This window comes from Coturnix japonica, chromosome 1, assembly GCF_001577835.2.
Source record: "Coturnix japonica isolate 7356 chromosome 1, Coturnix japonica 2.1, whole genome shotgun sequence".
Lineage (NCBI taxonomy): Eukaryota > Metazoa > Chordata > Aves > Galliformes > Phasianidae > Coturnix > Coturnix japonica.
The window spans coordinates 123,899,602-123,915,399 of NC_029516.1; the positions used below are offsets into that span (position 1 = coordinate 123,899,602).

General features: G+C 44.0%; 2 protein-coding genes across 4 annotated transcripts in view; one reads left to right on the top strand and one right to left on the bottom strand.

Moving 5' to 3' along the window:
* The window catches only part of CUL4A (cullin 4A), a 33,138-nt gene extending 29,827 nt beyond the window's left edge, over positions 1-3,311 (bottom strand). Inside the window, exons 1-2 of one of the 3 annotated variants that reach the window (XR_004305901.1) lie at positions 3,078-3,310; positions 2,620-2,735 (exon numbers count right to left, since the gene is read on the bottom strand). Coding sequence is in view for 1 of the 3 variants with exons in the window: in XM_015849386.2 (XP_015704872.1) it covers positions 2,620-2,735; positions 3,078-3,252 (291 nt within the window). In the remaining 2 variants the exon portion in view is untranslated. Of the gene's footprint in view, positions 1-2,619; positions 2,736-3,077 lie in introns of all 3 variants that reach the window. The other 2 variants (XR_004305902.1, XM_015849386.2) reach the window with 2 other exon arrangements.
* A 1,140-nt stretch (positions 3,312-4,451) lies between these two features.
* PCID2 (PCI domain containing 2) lies at positions 4,452-15,551 on the top strand. The gene is made up of 15 exons (XM_015849354.2): positions 4,452-4,577; positions 4,729-4,802; positions 5,113-5,202; positions 5,866-5,939; positions 6,315-6,380; positions 7,112-7,153; positions 7,629-7,683; positions 8,457-8,560; positions 9,276-9,351; positions 9,472-9,613; positions 10,499-10,599; positions 13,058-13,131; positions 13,289-13,414; positions 13,613-13,736; positions 14,597-15,551. Exons 2-15 carry the CDS (start codon positions 4,767-4,769, stop codon positions 14,684-14,686), a joined length of 1,200 nt encoding a protein of 399 aa, XP_015704840.1. The 5' UTR covers positions 4,452-4,577; positions 4,729-4,766; the 3' UTR covers positions 14,687-15,551.
* Positions 15,552-15,798: the final 247 nt, after the last annotated feature.

The window sequence follows — 15,798 nt, forward strand, 5'->3', positions numbered from 1 at the left end:
GAAGGGACCTCAAGGATCATGTAGTTCCAACCCCCCTGCCTGGCAGGGCCACCAAACATACACATTTACTAGATCAGGTTGCCCAGGGCCCCGTCCAACCTGGCCTTGAACACCTCCAAGGATGGGGCATCCACAACCTCCCTGGGCAGAACGTTGCCTAATGCCAGCATGTAACTCTTTGCCTCAGTACCAACACACATCTCCACTCTGTTCTACTTTAAGATAACAAAAAGAACTGTGTTAGCGTAGGAGTAGATCAAGAGAAAGGTGAAGGGAAAAGTAGCAATTTGGGCAGTGGCAAAGGCTTGAAGCGTGCTTCAAACCACAGCCTTATCACCACAGCGCTGCCCTCAGCAAGCTCTTTCTGCTTTCCTTTTATTGACTAAGGCAGAAGGGAAAACCAGTAATTTCCTTCTTCTGCATGTTTTGCTTTGTTCAGATTTTTTGCTGCCTCTGAAAGAAACCCTGATTTGATCTTTATTTATCTTGCACACAATGAGACTGGGGAAAAAGCTGTAATAATAATTATCTCTTCTATTATGACATGAGAAAGACAGCACTGTAGGCTCTTCACCTACACAAGCCATGTATAAGTTTCAAATAACCACTTTAATGGCTTGTTTTGAGCCGAGTCCTCTGTTTAGTAAGCTAGTTATTGCTGCTTGTACTGTTTCCTCTATCAGTTCTAATATCCTGAAGAGCTTATCTTCCAAAACACACAAGATGGAAACAAGCAGGCATTACATGATTACTTTGTTGTTTATGCTGGTTTTTAACTTCAGTCTTAGAACAGGTTACGTGAGGTGACCTCTGAAACAAACAGTGATCACACAACTGTTGGTCAGATATTTGGTTATGCTTTCTAAGACACAGCCTTTCCTACCCACCCACACAAAAGTCTGGTCCAGATTCAAAGCATTTACTTTCTTCCCCCTTTACTGCAACAATGTTCTATTCCGTGCCCTCAAGAAGGGCAGCTGCTGCCCTATTTCAAGCTATTTAGGATCTTGTTGCAAAGGGAATTCTCTTTTCCCATTATTTTTATCACTCGCTCCTCACTCGGCAGTTCTTTGCACTGCCCCACTTTCTGTAGCCCATCAAATATCAGCCACTTCCACCCAGATCCAGGCAATCTACCACCAATCCCAGACATCACTTCTATTTTAGTAGCAAAAATTGGCTGCCACCCTCCTATTGCTCACTGCCTCTGCCAAGCACCTTTGTGCTTTAACCCATGCGGCCACTGCCGCTTGGGAAAGACTATGCTTTGGGCTTCCCACCAGGCCTTGTTTTTAACTCTGCCACCGTGCCAAATTAAATACATCAATCAAGAAGTTCCAAGGCAGGCTGGGGTACCACTGCCTGCTGCACTGAGCCCCAGCAGCCTCTCTTCTCCTGTCATGGTGCCAGATAGAGATGCACATAAAGGAGCACTGCCATAGAGAAGCAGTACACACACTGATATTTTCCCCATGGATGGCTCTGTGCTCACCAACCGAGAGTTACAGCGACCTGTACATACAGGTCAGCTTTCCAAAAGATGCTGAACTTCCTCTTATTCCTTTGGCAGAAGGAATATGTATGTATGTATGTATGGGCATGTTCACAGCCACCACCCACCGTACAGGAATCTTGCTGATTTGCACCAATGACTTCCTGACTGCTGGGCTGTCCTTACAACACGCACATTTTTACAAACAGAATAAGCAAAAAGCACAGTTCTCTCTTTACAGCTTATCTGAGATCTCCCTCCTCCTCTACTGCCAAAGCTCAAGTCCGTGCCCCGGCAATTTCATACCCATATTACTATAATCTCTTTTCTGAGCCTCTGAAAACAAGTTAGGTAACATTCAAAGCATCTGTGTTTTTCTAGCTGGGCATGAAAATGCAGGATTTCTCAAACGCTCTATTTAAAACCATCAAATGTATTATGTAAATCAGATTCTGCAAACCTATAAGTATTACCAGACACATATATATCAGTCCAGCTTGAAGGCAGTATGTTATATTAGGTCAATATGCCTTCACACAACGAGCCGTTCTGATGCCACACATTACACTCCATCTAATGACACAGAGAAGTCACTTCAGCTCTGAGACTCACCCTGCTTGTTAACTTCAGCCGCGTGGCACAACTTACAGCATCAGTGATGTTTTATAACAACACGAGCAGTGCGATTCTTGCCTTCATTCTCCAAAGAGCACTGACACTGAAGTCTCAGCATCGTAACAAATACTTTTAACGCTGGCTACTCTCAAACACCAAAGCATGAACCAAAAAAGCCATTGTAAAACACAGACACTGCAAAGCCCAGACAGAGCAAGACCCTAATTTCAGGATCTGGAGCAGGCAGAGTGTTGGGGTGGCTGGATGCCCAAGTGCAGCTCTCAATACCTTCCAACACAAATTGCTTCTTCATGGGCCCAGACCTTGAGAACTCTCCTAGGAGCAGCGAGAAGCTGAGGCACAACACTGTGAACTGTCTGGAAACACAGAGCGTTCTGGAGATAATAACTGGCCTTTAACGAGTCAAAAATACATCTCTGCTTGATCTGAAGCCCTGCGAGTCTCCATTTTCCACATTACACCGAAAGAAAACATCACCGTACGGGTCTTACCTGGTAGAGCTCCTCGAGGTTGTACTTAATAGAAGTGCTGCTCTGAATGGCTGCCACCGCCTCGTGAAGTTTGTGCCAGGTGTCCTGCGTGTAGTTATCGGGCAGCTTGGGCCTTTCTGCGGGGGAACACGGAGGCGGCTGAAGGCGGCCCGAGGCTCGGGCTCCCCGCAGCCATCTTCCTCCGCTCAGCCCAGGGGCGCTCACGGGGCACGGCCACGGGGCAGGTCGCGACCCCACGCGAGACGGCAGCGCCCGAGCGCGTCCAGGCCCGTGGCCTCCTCCTCCTCCATCCTAATGCGGGGCCACCCCAACCCCGCGGCCCCACGCGAGACCCCGGGATGCGGTTAGGGAGCGGCGGCAGGTTCTCCGCGTCCCTGTAAGGCGGAGCGGCCCCCGCGGTAAACAAAGGTGCGGAGAGGCCGGGCCCGGCACCTGCCGCCGCTCGGCCCCGCACCCACCTCTGAAGTTCTTGATGACGAGTTTCTTGGAGGAGGCGGCGGCAGCACCGGCCGAACCGCCCCCGCCGCCTCCCCCACGCGTGGCGGCTGCGGCCAGCGAGGCGGGCTTGGTGAGCCCGTTGGTGTGCCCCACCAGGGCCGACAAGTGCGGCTTCTTCTGGGCTTCGTCCGCCATCTCCGCCCCGGGCGCCGTGTCCGGCCGGGGCAAGGCGCTGCGCTGGGCTGGACCGCCCGGTCCCCGCCTCCGCTCTCCTCCTCCTCCTCCTCCTCCTCCTCCTCCTCCGCCCGCCCTTCTTCCCTCCCTCCCTTCCTCCCCCACCTCGGGGCGGCAGCCCAGCCCTTCCCGCCAGCTTCACACCGAGCGTCCCCGCTCGCAAGATGGCTCCCGGGACGGACGGCTACGGCGGACTCTCGGTGCGAGCCTCTTACAGACAACCCGTGGGGAACTTTATTCAGCTTTTTGGAACAGATTGCCAAGGAGCTGCCGTCCCTTCTTCACAAGGCAGGCACTGCGGCCCCCGGAGCACAACGGTCCGCTCCCATAAGGTCTTGCTCGGCAGAGAAAGACCTGGGGGTCCTGATGGATGAAAAACTCAACATGAGCCAGCAGTGCGCTCTGGCAGCCCGGAAAGCAAATGGGATCCTGGGCTCCATCAAGAGAGGGGTGGTCAGCAGGGATAGGGAGGTGATCGTCCCTCTCTACTCGGCTCTTGTGAGGCCCCATCTGGAGTACTGTGTCCAGGTGTGGAGCCCTCAGTACAAAAAAGACATGGAGATTTTGGAAAGGGTCCAGAGGAGGGCCACAAAAATGATCAGGGGCTGGAGCACCTCCCCTATGAGGACAGGCTGAGGGAGTTGGGTTTGTTCAGCCTGGAGAAGAGAAGGTTGCGGGGTGACCTCATTACAGCCTTTCAATACCTGAAGGGAACTTACTCCCAGGAGGGGAGTAAACTCTTCGAAAGGGCTGACAATAGCGGGACACGGGGAAATGGTTTTAAGTTGAAAGAGGGAAGATTTAGGTTGGATGTTAGGGGGAAGTTCTTCACTAGGAGAGTGGTTAGGCCCTGGAACAGGCTGCCCAGGGAGGTTGTGGATGCCCCGTCCTTGGAGGTGTTCAAGACCAGGTTGGACGGGGCCCTGGGCAACCTGATCTAGTAAATGTGTATGTTTGGTGGCCCTGCCAGGCAGGGGGGTTGGAACTACATGATCCTTGAGGTCCCTTCCAACCCGGGTCATTCTGTGGTAAGCACAAGCTGACACCGGACCCCGGTACGACCAGCACGCTAGTCCCTCTGCTCCCTCCTCCCGCCGCTCCGCCCACTGACGTACCACACACACCGATGCACGTGCTTTTATACCTAACGCGCGCTCTGGCCCCGCCCACCGCTCTTTTCCATTGGCTGCCTCGAAATAGACCACGCCCCCAAACGGCTCCGGTGACTACGGGAAGTACACGGCGAGTGCCGGAAGTGCCGCTGTGCGCCGCGCCATGGCGGGGAGGTTAGTCAGTGTTTGGGTTGGGGGCGGTGGGGGAGGTGCGAGCAGGAGCACGGAGACAACGGGGGCAGCCCCGGCCCGGCCTTCCTCACAGCGAGGAGGACGAGGTGCCTCTGGGCTACCACCCTTCTCTAAGACTCCGGTTCTTTTGCAGAACGTGATTTATTTCGGCCTCCTGCCCCTTGTGTTCCAATGGCCCACATCACCATAAACCAGTACCTGCAACAGGTAAGAGTTTCTTTATGTGTCTATTTTCCTCTGGTGAGGCCGCATCTCGAGTGCTGTGTTCAGTTTTGGGCTCCTCACTATGAGAAATACTTGTATCCTACATACAAGGATAAAGCACAACAGCGTTCTTCTCATCCCCTCCATTTTTGAGAAAATACAATGCTGATTTATTTGGTTTTAAACCCTTCCACTGGTAAAAGACACTGGCATAGATGAACACTATGCGTTGTATGACGTGGATGAATGCTATAAATATGTTATATGACTATAGTTGGATTTAATTGTATAATGTGCCTGTTTTGTGGGGTAGGTGCAAGAAGCGATTGACAGCAGAGATGGGCAGTTCTGTGCAGAATTGGTGTCATTTAAACATCCACATGTTGCAAATCCAAGGCTTCAGGTAAGAACTTTTTACTCTGCAAGAATCTGTTATGTGCATTTTTTTTGCTATGTTAGTAATGTGGCAGAGTGGCTAATAATTGGCTGGTGCTTGTGCTGTGTGCATTGCAGGTGTTTTTATGTAAGGCTGGCTCTGATCTGATCATGTACACAGAATTCACACTAGCATTTTCTTACAATAGGTTTGTTATTAATGTAACAGAGGGGATTTGATCCAGGTTTATAAATACCTGAGGTGTGGGAGCCATAGTGGTGAGGCTGGTCTCTTTCCAGTAGTGCGTGGGGATGGGACTAGGGGTAATGGGATGAAAGTACAGCATAGGAAGTTCCACACAAATGTGTGGAAGAACTACTTTACAGTGAGGGTGATGGAGCACTGGAACAGGCTGCCCAGGGAGGTGGTGGAGTCTCCTTCTCTGGAGATATTCAAGACCCGCCTGGACGCCTACCTGTGTGACGTGGTGTAGGGAACCTGCTTTGGCAGGGGGGTTGGACTCGATGATCTCTAGAGGTCCCTTCCAACCCCTACAATTCTGTGATTCTGTGATAATTAAGATTCTAATAGATGGCAAAGGCATGTATGAATAAGTCTGCCATGATGAAATACCTGTCTGATGTTTCTGGTGTAGTGGATGTTTCTTTAATTGATTTATTCTATCCTTAGCTTCCATCTCCAGAGGAAAAGTGTCAACAGGTTTTGGAACCACCATATGATGAAATGTTTGCAGCTCACTTAAGGTAAAGATGGACTTAGAAATAGACAAGTCAGCTAGAAGACATAGAGCAGGCACAGGGAAGCATATCCCTAAGTTTACTCAGTTATTTTCAAGTGATTGTGTCTGAAAAATTGCTTAGTTACTCTTACAAATAGCACTAGGATGATAGGAAATAAAGGCCTTCTCTTTTTTTCCTCCACATAAAGGTTTTTTTGTGTGTACCTATAGGACATCTGTATATGGCAATTGACAAAGCTTTGATTTCAGTGCTTCCTATTTTCTATTTACTGCATCTCCTTTAACTGTCAAGTCTGTACCCGTTAAAAGGCAGAAGAAGAAATATTTGTCTTACATGTGTGATATTTTTGGCTGCACTAATGCACCTTTTCTTTGACAGATGTACTTACGCCGTTGGAAACCATGACTTTATAGAAGCATACAAGTGCCAAACAGTTATTGTTCAATATCCTTTTCCATATATGTCGCATATCGCTTTCAGATTGAGTAGGTTTTCTTGTTATCTTCATTCCTTTTCAAATCTAATGTGCTGTGGTCTAGTTCCAATTACACTTCAGCTGTTTAGATTCTTAAGGAAATCCAGGTATGCTCTTTTCAGCTTTCTGTAGGACTAAGAAGGAACCTATCTCTTGCTTCAAAAACATAATTTCTCAGAGAGCAGGAGAACCTGAATCATTAATATACATCCCACTTTCTGCTTGGATGAAGGGAAAGATACTTCTAAAGAAAGCTGCAGGTTTATCTCGAAGTAAACAGCGTTTCTCATTGCTACCACAGTACCACAAGTGTGTGGCTGTTCTTACGTTCATAGAATCATAGAATCACCAGGGTTGGAAAAGACCTAAAAGATCATCCAGTCCAACCGTTCACCTATTACCAATAGCTCCCACTAAACCATGTCCCTCAACACAACATCCAGTCTTTCCTTGAACACCCCCAGGGTCGGTGACTCCACCACCTCCCTGGGCAGTCCATTCCAGTGCCTCACCACCCTTTCTGAGAAGTAAAGGGTCGTTCCCTTCTGGGTCTTTCTATCGTCTCTCCTTGTTTAATTGCTGCTTTGTTGGTTTCTACTCTTTCATGCAGCATGTAGCATAATAGTACCACACAACACCTCTATTTTTTTAAAGTCTGTGCTACGTTTCCCAGCATTTTAAATTCTCCTAAACACAATACATCTTTCCTGCGAGCATTTCAGGCACATAAAGAAGAAAACTGGTGAGTATACCATAGTCTAGCTTAAAAACTGGACTCCTGTCTTTCATTGGTGTAATATCGTAGCCTTGGTTTCAGTTTGTATGCAATACATTTTTGTCTCCAGCAATACTTAAATGCCACCCAATAGTTTTTGCTGCCCGTTTGAGTTTTTAGATCTGAAACTGTGAAAACTATATAGACATCTAAGTTTAATTACATAAAACGTCTGTAAACAAATATGTTAAGGATTTGTTGAAGGTGAAATAGCTTTTCTGTTCTATTTTTTAAAGCTTTTAAAGCCACGGTAAAAAAGTTGTCTCAATTAATTCCTTTGGTGTAGGACTTCTGAGATGCTGATTTCTTGAAGGCTTCTTTTAAAAGGATTCATCTTTTATTTAAAAGTTCTTATATATTTTTACAGTTTTATGACCAGCTAGGAAGAAAAAAAGTGTCTTATTGCATGATTAGCATTTATACTGTGTCTTAACTTTTCCAGGGCATTACCTATTATGTATGCTGTAGCCCTTGATCTCCGAATTTTTGCTAATAATGTAAGTAAAACAACCTTAATACCTTAACCTGTTGGGAGTTTCTGTGCTGGAAATGTTTGAGACTCAATTACAAAGCCTAATTTTGCTCTTTAGTGTTCAATTTGTTGTTGAAGATTTTGTTAATGCACTAGATTTGTCCTGTCCTATTGAGGAACGAGGTTGCTCAGTCTGCCTGACTCTCATTTACCACTTGAATGGCAGAGTTTCTGGGCACCTGCATGCAGCTCACAGTTTAGAGCATATGAAGCAATTAATTACTGTCATAGAAGAGTGTGATGGCACAGCTCATGATTTCCATGTGTTATTTTTGCAACCTGAGTCTTTGAAGGGGTAGGGATACACAGGACAACTAACCTTATCTAACTACATACTGCACCTTAACGAGTGAAGTTTCTGCCTTGTTTCCCTCTTCTGTCTGTGTATGTTGCTTTTGATGCTCATTGGAGCCCTTGCTGAGTCTACAGCTCCTGACAAGCAAAAGAAAAACCCACAGCTTCTGGAAGCTGCATTAAACTTAGCGTTGCTGAAGGCCAGTGCTATTTTCAATGTTCTGTCTGGCTCTGCTATGCATTAAGTTTGGTACAGGGTGTTCAGGAACTTCTCCAAGTGTTTTGTTCTGTTTTGTTTTCAGTCCTCCTGTCAGCATGGCTACTCTCATGATTTAGGCAATAGTAAGCATGTCAAGTGTATTGTTAAACTGCAGTATTAAATTGTTTACAACCCAGTGAATTAGAACATAGAATTTGGTGCTGTTTCTTGCCGTGTAATGATAGGCAGATCAACAGCTGGTGAAGAAGGGGAAAAGCAAAGTTGGCGACATGCTGGAAAAAGCAGCAGAACTGCTGATGAGCTGTTTTCGAGTCTGTGCCAGTGACACGTAAGTGAAAGATGCTCTGTAAAAGTTGCATGATTTTATTCTTAAGAGCTTATATAAACTTTACTTACTAAGACTGTATCTACATAAGAACAAACACTTCTGAGGCTTATTTCCTCTCATGCATAGTCTGTCTTGACTATCAATTGCAGCTGGAGAGGCCACCTTTCAGGTTTAACCTTCCTAAGAGGTGATTCTGGGAGGGACTGACCCTGCCAGGGAATAAATATTATTAACCCTTTTGTACACTCTTCAACTATAAAGTTTAATTCAGTGTGGTTAGACTGTGAATAGGTGACTCTTCGGTTTACTGTCTTAGCAACTCTCAGGCTTCCCAGATGGATAAAGTGCTTTTATTCCCCACTGTTTTTTCTTTCACCTTGAATATTACCAGCAACTGCTTTGCTGGTGTATGCAGACTGGAGGGAGGATCCTGCTGCAGGTGAATAATATTCTGCATGATATCTCTCACTGTGATGACAAGAAATGCAGCAGAGCTGTTTAAAATGTAAGATTCGAGACATTCCATTTAGACAGTGCTGGCACGGTTTAAGGCAAAGGGTTGGCTTCTATTTTCAGACACATGTTTCTATCCTAAAAAACATCCATGAAATATTTATCTAGGGATGGAATTTACTACAGGAAAAAAAAGGAAGTACTTATTTTACTCCAGTGTTCAGTACTAGCGGTTTTGTTTTGTTTTCTATTCTTACGACAGTCGAGCAGGAATTGAAGATTCCAAAAAGTGGGGCATGTTGTTTCTTGTGAATCAGCTGTTCAAAATTTATTTTAAGGTAGGGCTTAAGTCTGGTAAGCTGCTTTGTATTTCATACTCTAAGTCAAACTCACCCTTTTGAGCATGATGTTGCATATCTGCGCTCTATGAATAAAATGCGGTTAATTTTATTTAACAGATCAATAAGCTCCATCTGTGTAAGCCCTTAATTAGAGCAATTGACAGTTCAAACCTGAAGGATGAATATAGTATGGCACAGCGAGTTACATACAGATACTACGTTGGACGCAAAGCCATGTTTGACAGCGACTTTAAGCAAGGTACTATGTGCTAGGAGGACACATTTAAACTCTAGCTGCTTGGTGTGAGCTCTGGCTTGTGTGTGTGTGGCTCCAAATGTGTGCAAGATTCAATCATATTCATGCTGATCAAAGGGTAGTTGTGCTGAAAGATCCGCAGGCTGAGTCAGATTAGAAATCAGATTACATGGCACTTCTATTTCTAGTGTATGCCAGCTTTAAAATACTTGTTTCTGTGAATTTCCCTCTGCTCTAATGTATTGTGTGCATATTAGAACAATTATTCCGTGCAATAGCATCCAACAGAATAGGTTTGTCAAAGGTTTCACTAAGGAAGCTCTGCAGCTGTCTTGTCCTTTTGAAGTTACTCCATGCTATGTAGGGTATCTTTAGCAAACTGTGCTGCGGAATTAGGTTCTCAGTGCGTTGATTTTTGGAGACCGTGTTTCTGAGATTTATCATTCACAAATGCTTTTAGGGCTGAGACATAAGCCTTTAATTACAAATGTAAGCCTCTGTCCAAATAGCCCATTGCTTCAAGGGGAAAAAATGTTATTAGAGAGCCGGTTTTGTGACTCCTAAGAAGCACCTTCAGACTGTCAGGCCTGTCTTTTTTCTTTCTAAGAGAAGAGTGATGGAAAAGTTTTCATACTATAATGCTGTGTGATATCACTGGCATGTCTGTAGCTCTCATTTTTCTTGTAATACTTTGTCTTTTATGTGATTCACCAATAATTCTTACATGGTGTATCTTAATGTGTTTTGATTTATGTGGTTCTTTTTGATATCATTTCAAATACCGTAGGTTCAATTTAGAAATGGACATTGAGTAGAGAATTAGATTATGGTATGAATCAGTCTTAATTCTTGACTACTTACTATCGCTCCTTTTATTTGTGTCTGCAGCTGAAGAGTATCTGTCATTTGCTTTTGAGCACTGTCACCGTTCAAGCCAGAAAAACAAAAGAATGATTTTGATCTACCTGCTGCCAGTAAAAATGTTGTTGGTGAGTAGATGTTATTCCTGCACATTGTTTTTCAGGAGGCAGATAAGCAAACTGAAACTCAGCCTGGTTCTCAATTTTCTTTCTTTTCCCTTATTGGAATGCAGAGGTTATTTGTGCCTGACCTCCATAAGTACCAGCACATGCAGATGTTCTACAAGTAAGGGCAGAAAACGTTGAATTGTTATTTACAGCAAAGTAGGAAAGGAGGAAGTAAAGCTGCTTTTTCTCCCCCCTGCCTTATTCCTCCCCTCTGAAAGGTGGAACTTGAGGTTACTGCTAGAAGAAAATAAGTGCTTCTTTAGAGAGCTCAAAGTTGACTTGTCATGTACCAGAGTGCCTTCGTGGTGACAACTGTGCAATGGCATCCAGGGTATGTCTGGATCCCCTGGTACAAATCTGTGTTTCTTTCACCTGGCAAAGGGAAGGAACGTGTGTACATAAATGGTTGGAGACAGTTGTGGTGGGTTTACCACAGGAAATAAAGGACTCCTGTCTTTGTTTTTATAATTGTACATTGTGCACTGTTGCCCAGTTTAAGGCATGTCAGCTGGATACCACTTGTTCTCTTCATCTTTTTGCTGAAAGAATCATCTCTGCTTCTTGTTCCTGTCCTTCCTAAGTTCTTTATTAGGAGAGTGGTTAGGCCCTGGAACAGGCTGCCCAGGGAGGTTGTGGATGCCCCGTCCTTGGAGGTGTTCAAGACCAGGTTGGACGGGGCCCTGGGCAGCCTGGCCTAGTAAATGTGTATGTTTGGTGGCCCTGACAGGCAGGGGGGTTGGAACTACATGATCCTTGAGGTCCCTTCCAACCTGGGTCATTCTGTGATCTGTGTGTTGTGCTGGCATTTGTCTATTCCTTGTGTTAGTGGGGCTGTACAGTTAATTCACTGTAACTGAGGGGCCAAGAACTAGATTCTAGAGTGTTTCCCACTCCCTGTTACCAAATTTCTCATGGAGAATGTTTCTATAATGCAGTTCTGAGAGTTCCCATCTTCCACATTTGCCCCAGCAGAATGAATCATGACCATTCTCACTTATCCCTTTGTGCTCCCTTTTCATTCCCTTGCAGTATCAAAAAGCAAACGACAGATATTACATATAAGGGAGGAACATGGTGGGTGTGATAATTGGCTCCTGGTTTTCATTTTTGTTCACTGTGTTTCCTAGTGGTCATTTTCAGTGGTGGAGTTGATGAAAGGAAATTAACAAACCTTAAGCCTTCCTTAAACTGGTGGACTCTTTAGTGACTAAGGCTATGGGAGCTTTTCTGAACAGTATAGGAGGCACTAAAGAATCATGGAATCAGAATTATCCAGGTTGGAAAAGACCTTGAAGATCATCAAGTCCAACCGCAGCCTAACCAGTACCCTAACTCTAAAAACCCTACACTAAATCATATCCCTGAGCACCACATCCAAACGACTCTTAAACACAACCAGGGATGGCGATTCAACCACCTCCCTGGGGAGCCTATTCCAGTTCCTAACTACCCTTTCTGTGAAGAAGTTCTTCCTAATATCCAACCTAAACTTGCCCTGGCACAACTTGAGGCCATTTCCCCTCGTCCTGTCACTTGTCACTAGTGAGAAGAGACCTGCCCCACTCTCACTGTAAGAACCTTTCAGGTACTGGAAGAGGGTGATAAGGTCTCCCCTCAGCCTCCTTCTGGAGAGTGGAATCTGTATAAAGGTCATTGTTTTTAAAGTTGCTTTTTAAAATCACAATCCAAACGCTAACACTAACCTTAGAACTACAATGATAGTTTGGGTATTTGTTTCTGGGAGGGTTTGGGGATTGTTTTTTTTTCCCTTTCATTCCTAGCAGCGCTCAGTAAACACACTGCTCAGTTCTGCTCTTGACTCATCCCCCAGCCAGGAAAGGAATTAGCAACAGCACCATGTAATGGTAACTAAATTTAAATTCTGACCAAGTTGGTATGCAATCCGATCTCTGCTCTGCAAAGGGAAAAAACAAAACCGAGTTTCTGTTTGATAAGTGAGCCTGATTCAACCTTACCTGATCTAACAGTGAGAATTCAATTTGTTTCTTGAAACTTTCTTTTCTCTTGACGTTTTAATGGCCATACGGAGGCACGGCGGAGAAATAATCTGGTAGACTGAGCTAACACATGACAGTGCTGAAGCACTGCTTGTGTTGTTAGTAATGCCTGGGATTCCCACAGTTCTTTTGCTTGCAAATAGGTCATAAAACTGCAACACAGAGTTTGGACCTGCCTAAGCCTCATGTCACACGATCTTGGTGTTTCCTAACATTCAAATATCGAGAGACTGCCTCAACAACTAATTATTGTGAGTTGAGTTGCAGGATGTTTGACAGGACAAGGGGATGTGTTTCAAATACTTTATTTAGTGTTTGTTCTGTAGCAAAACAGAAAAGAAGGTAGTCAAACATGTTATCGATTACATTTAAAATGAACTTGGAAACCTTTTATTTTTCAGGGCCATATGCCAACTGTTCAGCTCTTAAAAAAGTACGACCTTATGCAGTTTGCTGAAGTAACAAAGGCTGTGAGGTATGCAATTATTCTATTACATTGTGTAGTAGTTCAAAAAGCTTTGACTAAAACGTATTTGTTTGGCCTGATTGAGGAAGGTTCCTACCAAGTCATACACTTCCTTTTCTTGATAGGATGAAACCTTCTTACGTATTCATTTCTTCCATCCTTCTAGTGAAGGCAATCTTCTCCTCCTGAATGAAGCTCTGACCAAGCATGAGACCTTCTTCATTCGATGTGGAATCTTTCTTATCCTTGAGAAGCTGAAAATCATCACATACAGAAATCTCTTTAAGAAAGTGTAAGCATAACAAAAGTTACATTTTTCTATAAGCAGACTCAATGTGCTTTCACCTAAGACTGAGGTGTATACACTCTTCAACACTCTCAAGGAGTGCAAACTCATGTTAAAGTGAATCTGTAGTAATGTCTGTTCTACTATGAACCAGAATTCTAAGTTATTGTTTCTCAGTAACAGATTTTCTGTTGTTTCTTGCAGATATTTACTACTCAAAACACATCAGCTTTCCCTAGATGCCTTTCTTTTTGCTCTGAAATTCATGCAAGTAGACGATGTTGACATTGATGAAGTCCAGTGCATTTTAGCTAACCTTATATACATGGTATGTGCTTCCTACTTGTTTCTGAGTCCTTCCAGACTCCAGACAGTAAAAAGCATTAGGCAGAGATTATAAGTTTGTTACAGAAATATATCGGTAATCTCACCTTTTCTTGCGTGTAAAAGTTGATTTTTTTGTTCCTGGAGCTAATAAGGAAATCAACTTTGTGCACAGTCTGATAGTGATAAAACAAGGGAGAATTATTTTAAATAGAAGAGGAGAGAATGAGATTGTATGTTATAGGGAAATTTTCCACTGAGGGGGTGGAGAGGTGCCCAGAGAATCTGTGGCAGGACCCATCCCTAGAGGTGTTCATGGCAGCCTGATCTAGTGCCTGATTTAGTGGCTGGCAACCCTGCCCACAGCAAGGGGCTGGAACTAGGTGATCTTTGAGACCCTTTCCAACCAAAGCCGTTCTATGACTCTGTTTCTGAAGTGGGTTATTTGGTACCTACTGAGAATAGCAAAGGGTTGGGGTAAGGTGACTGGAAGACTTTTCAGTGCTACACTGCATGTCTTAAAAGGAAGAATTTATTTTAAATTGAAATAGTGATTAATTAAAATCCCAATTTTAAAATGAGCAAGAGTAAATTAGGAACTTCTCCAGAGCTCTGTCTCTTCAAGGGAATGTAAGCAAACCATACGGGTCCCTGACAGCAGGCAGTCCAAGAGCAGCATTAGTACACAAGCATGGATATGGTACCAACTGTCTGCTTGCTGTTTGATGTGACACGCATAAATTGGGTCCTTACAAATACTTAGTGTGGTGGTGATTGACTGTGTACACATAGCTTTGATTTAGTCTAACGACATTTGAGGTATAACGAGCTTCCAGTGCTAACACTATTTTCTTCTCCTGACAGGGTCATATTAAAGGCTATATATCTCATCAGCATCAAAAACTTGTGGTCAGTAAGCAGAACCCATTTCCTCCTCTGTCAACGGTGTGTTGAGTATTGTGTCTTACTCATGCAAGAACAGATATGCGACTTGCCCAGTGGAGCTGCTCCTCATCAGCCAGAGAACATTATAAATACCTGGTTCATATCCAGGGCTGGAATACCAGGAACTGTTTGTGGCTCCTTTCCCAGAACGACCAAGGCTGCCAGTGTAACAAAGTGCATGAACTCTTTTTCAGTAGTGGTCTCTTAAGGTTTTCTAGGTCATTAAAAGTATCTCCCGAGGAAATAAAAGCAAAGCATTCCAAAGATCTCCCAACTACTTAAAAGCTTTTACAAAGTACTTTCTGTTACTGTTTCCACATTTATCCTTTGGAAAATAAGTGGATTACATGTGGTAATCCATTATTCAGAGCTGAAGTAATATTTTCTTTTTATGATTCCCATTTTCTAAATCTCTTCGATGATCTTGCTGGCCCAAGTATGTTCTTCAAGCCTTCTCTAAGAACGAGAGAAGTTGCTCTTGACGCCAAAAGCTTGTCTATGTCATTGATACATAGAAGTTCAAGTATATGTGGGATGTTTGCCTGTAGGTACTCAGGGATAGCTTTGTTGGTTGTCCTACCATTAAAATTCCTTTAATGTTTTGTTTAAAATTTACTGTGATGAACAAAAGAGTGCATCTAAATAACTTACCTGTATTCTGTTTTATTCTGCTTCCTGGGAAGAGACTGCCACCGGGTCCAATGTTTTAAGTGTTCCTTCTGTTGTGTGTTTGTTCAGGGTTTTTTGTTCTCTTTTGGAAGTAGGAAAGAGGAGGGTTACATTGTACCTGTTGGTTATGAGGGGATAGTTCTAGTGTTTTTTCAGTTTTTAGTTGTTTATTTTTTTAAAGAAAATAAAACATTTTTCCCCCCTCTTTGACAGTCTGATTTTATTTTACTCGCTAACTGAAGTATACAGTGAAGCAGACATAATTCCTACGGCAAAACACAGCTACCAAGAAAAATGTTCAGTGTGATGAGAGAATCAGATCCTTTATCAACATACACATTTAAATGCTTGGAGTGTCCCTTGTCTTTATAAATTGTACTTCTACAAATGCTGAAGTAAGAGTATGGGTTTCTTCAATCAGACCTAAGGATAGCAAGTATGAGAAAGACTTA

Excerpts from the sequence above, each read along its gene's own strand:
- PCID2 (XM_015849354.2), top strand. The coding sequence starts at position 4,767 with ATGGCCCACATCACCATAAACCAGTACCTGCAACAG. Across the intron at positions 7,154-7,628 it reads GCACATAAAGAAGAAAACTG|GGCATTACCTATTATGTATG; the intron begins GTGAGTATACCA and ends TAACTTTTCCAG. Across the intron at positions 13,737-14,596 it reads TAGCTAACCTTATATACATG|GGTCATATTAAAGGCTATAT; the intron begins GTATGTGCTTCC and ends TTCTCCTGACAG.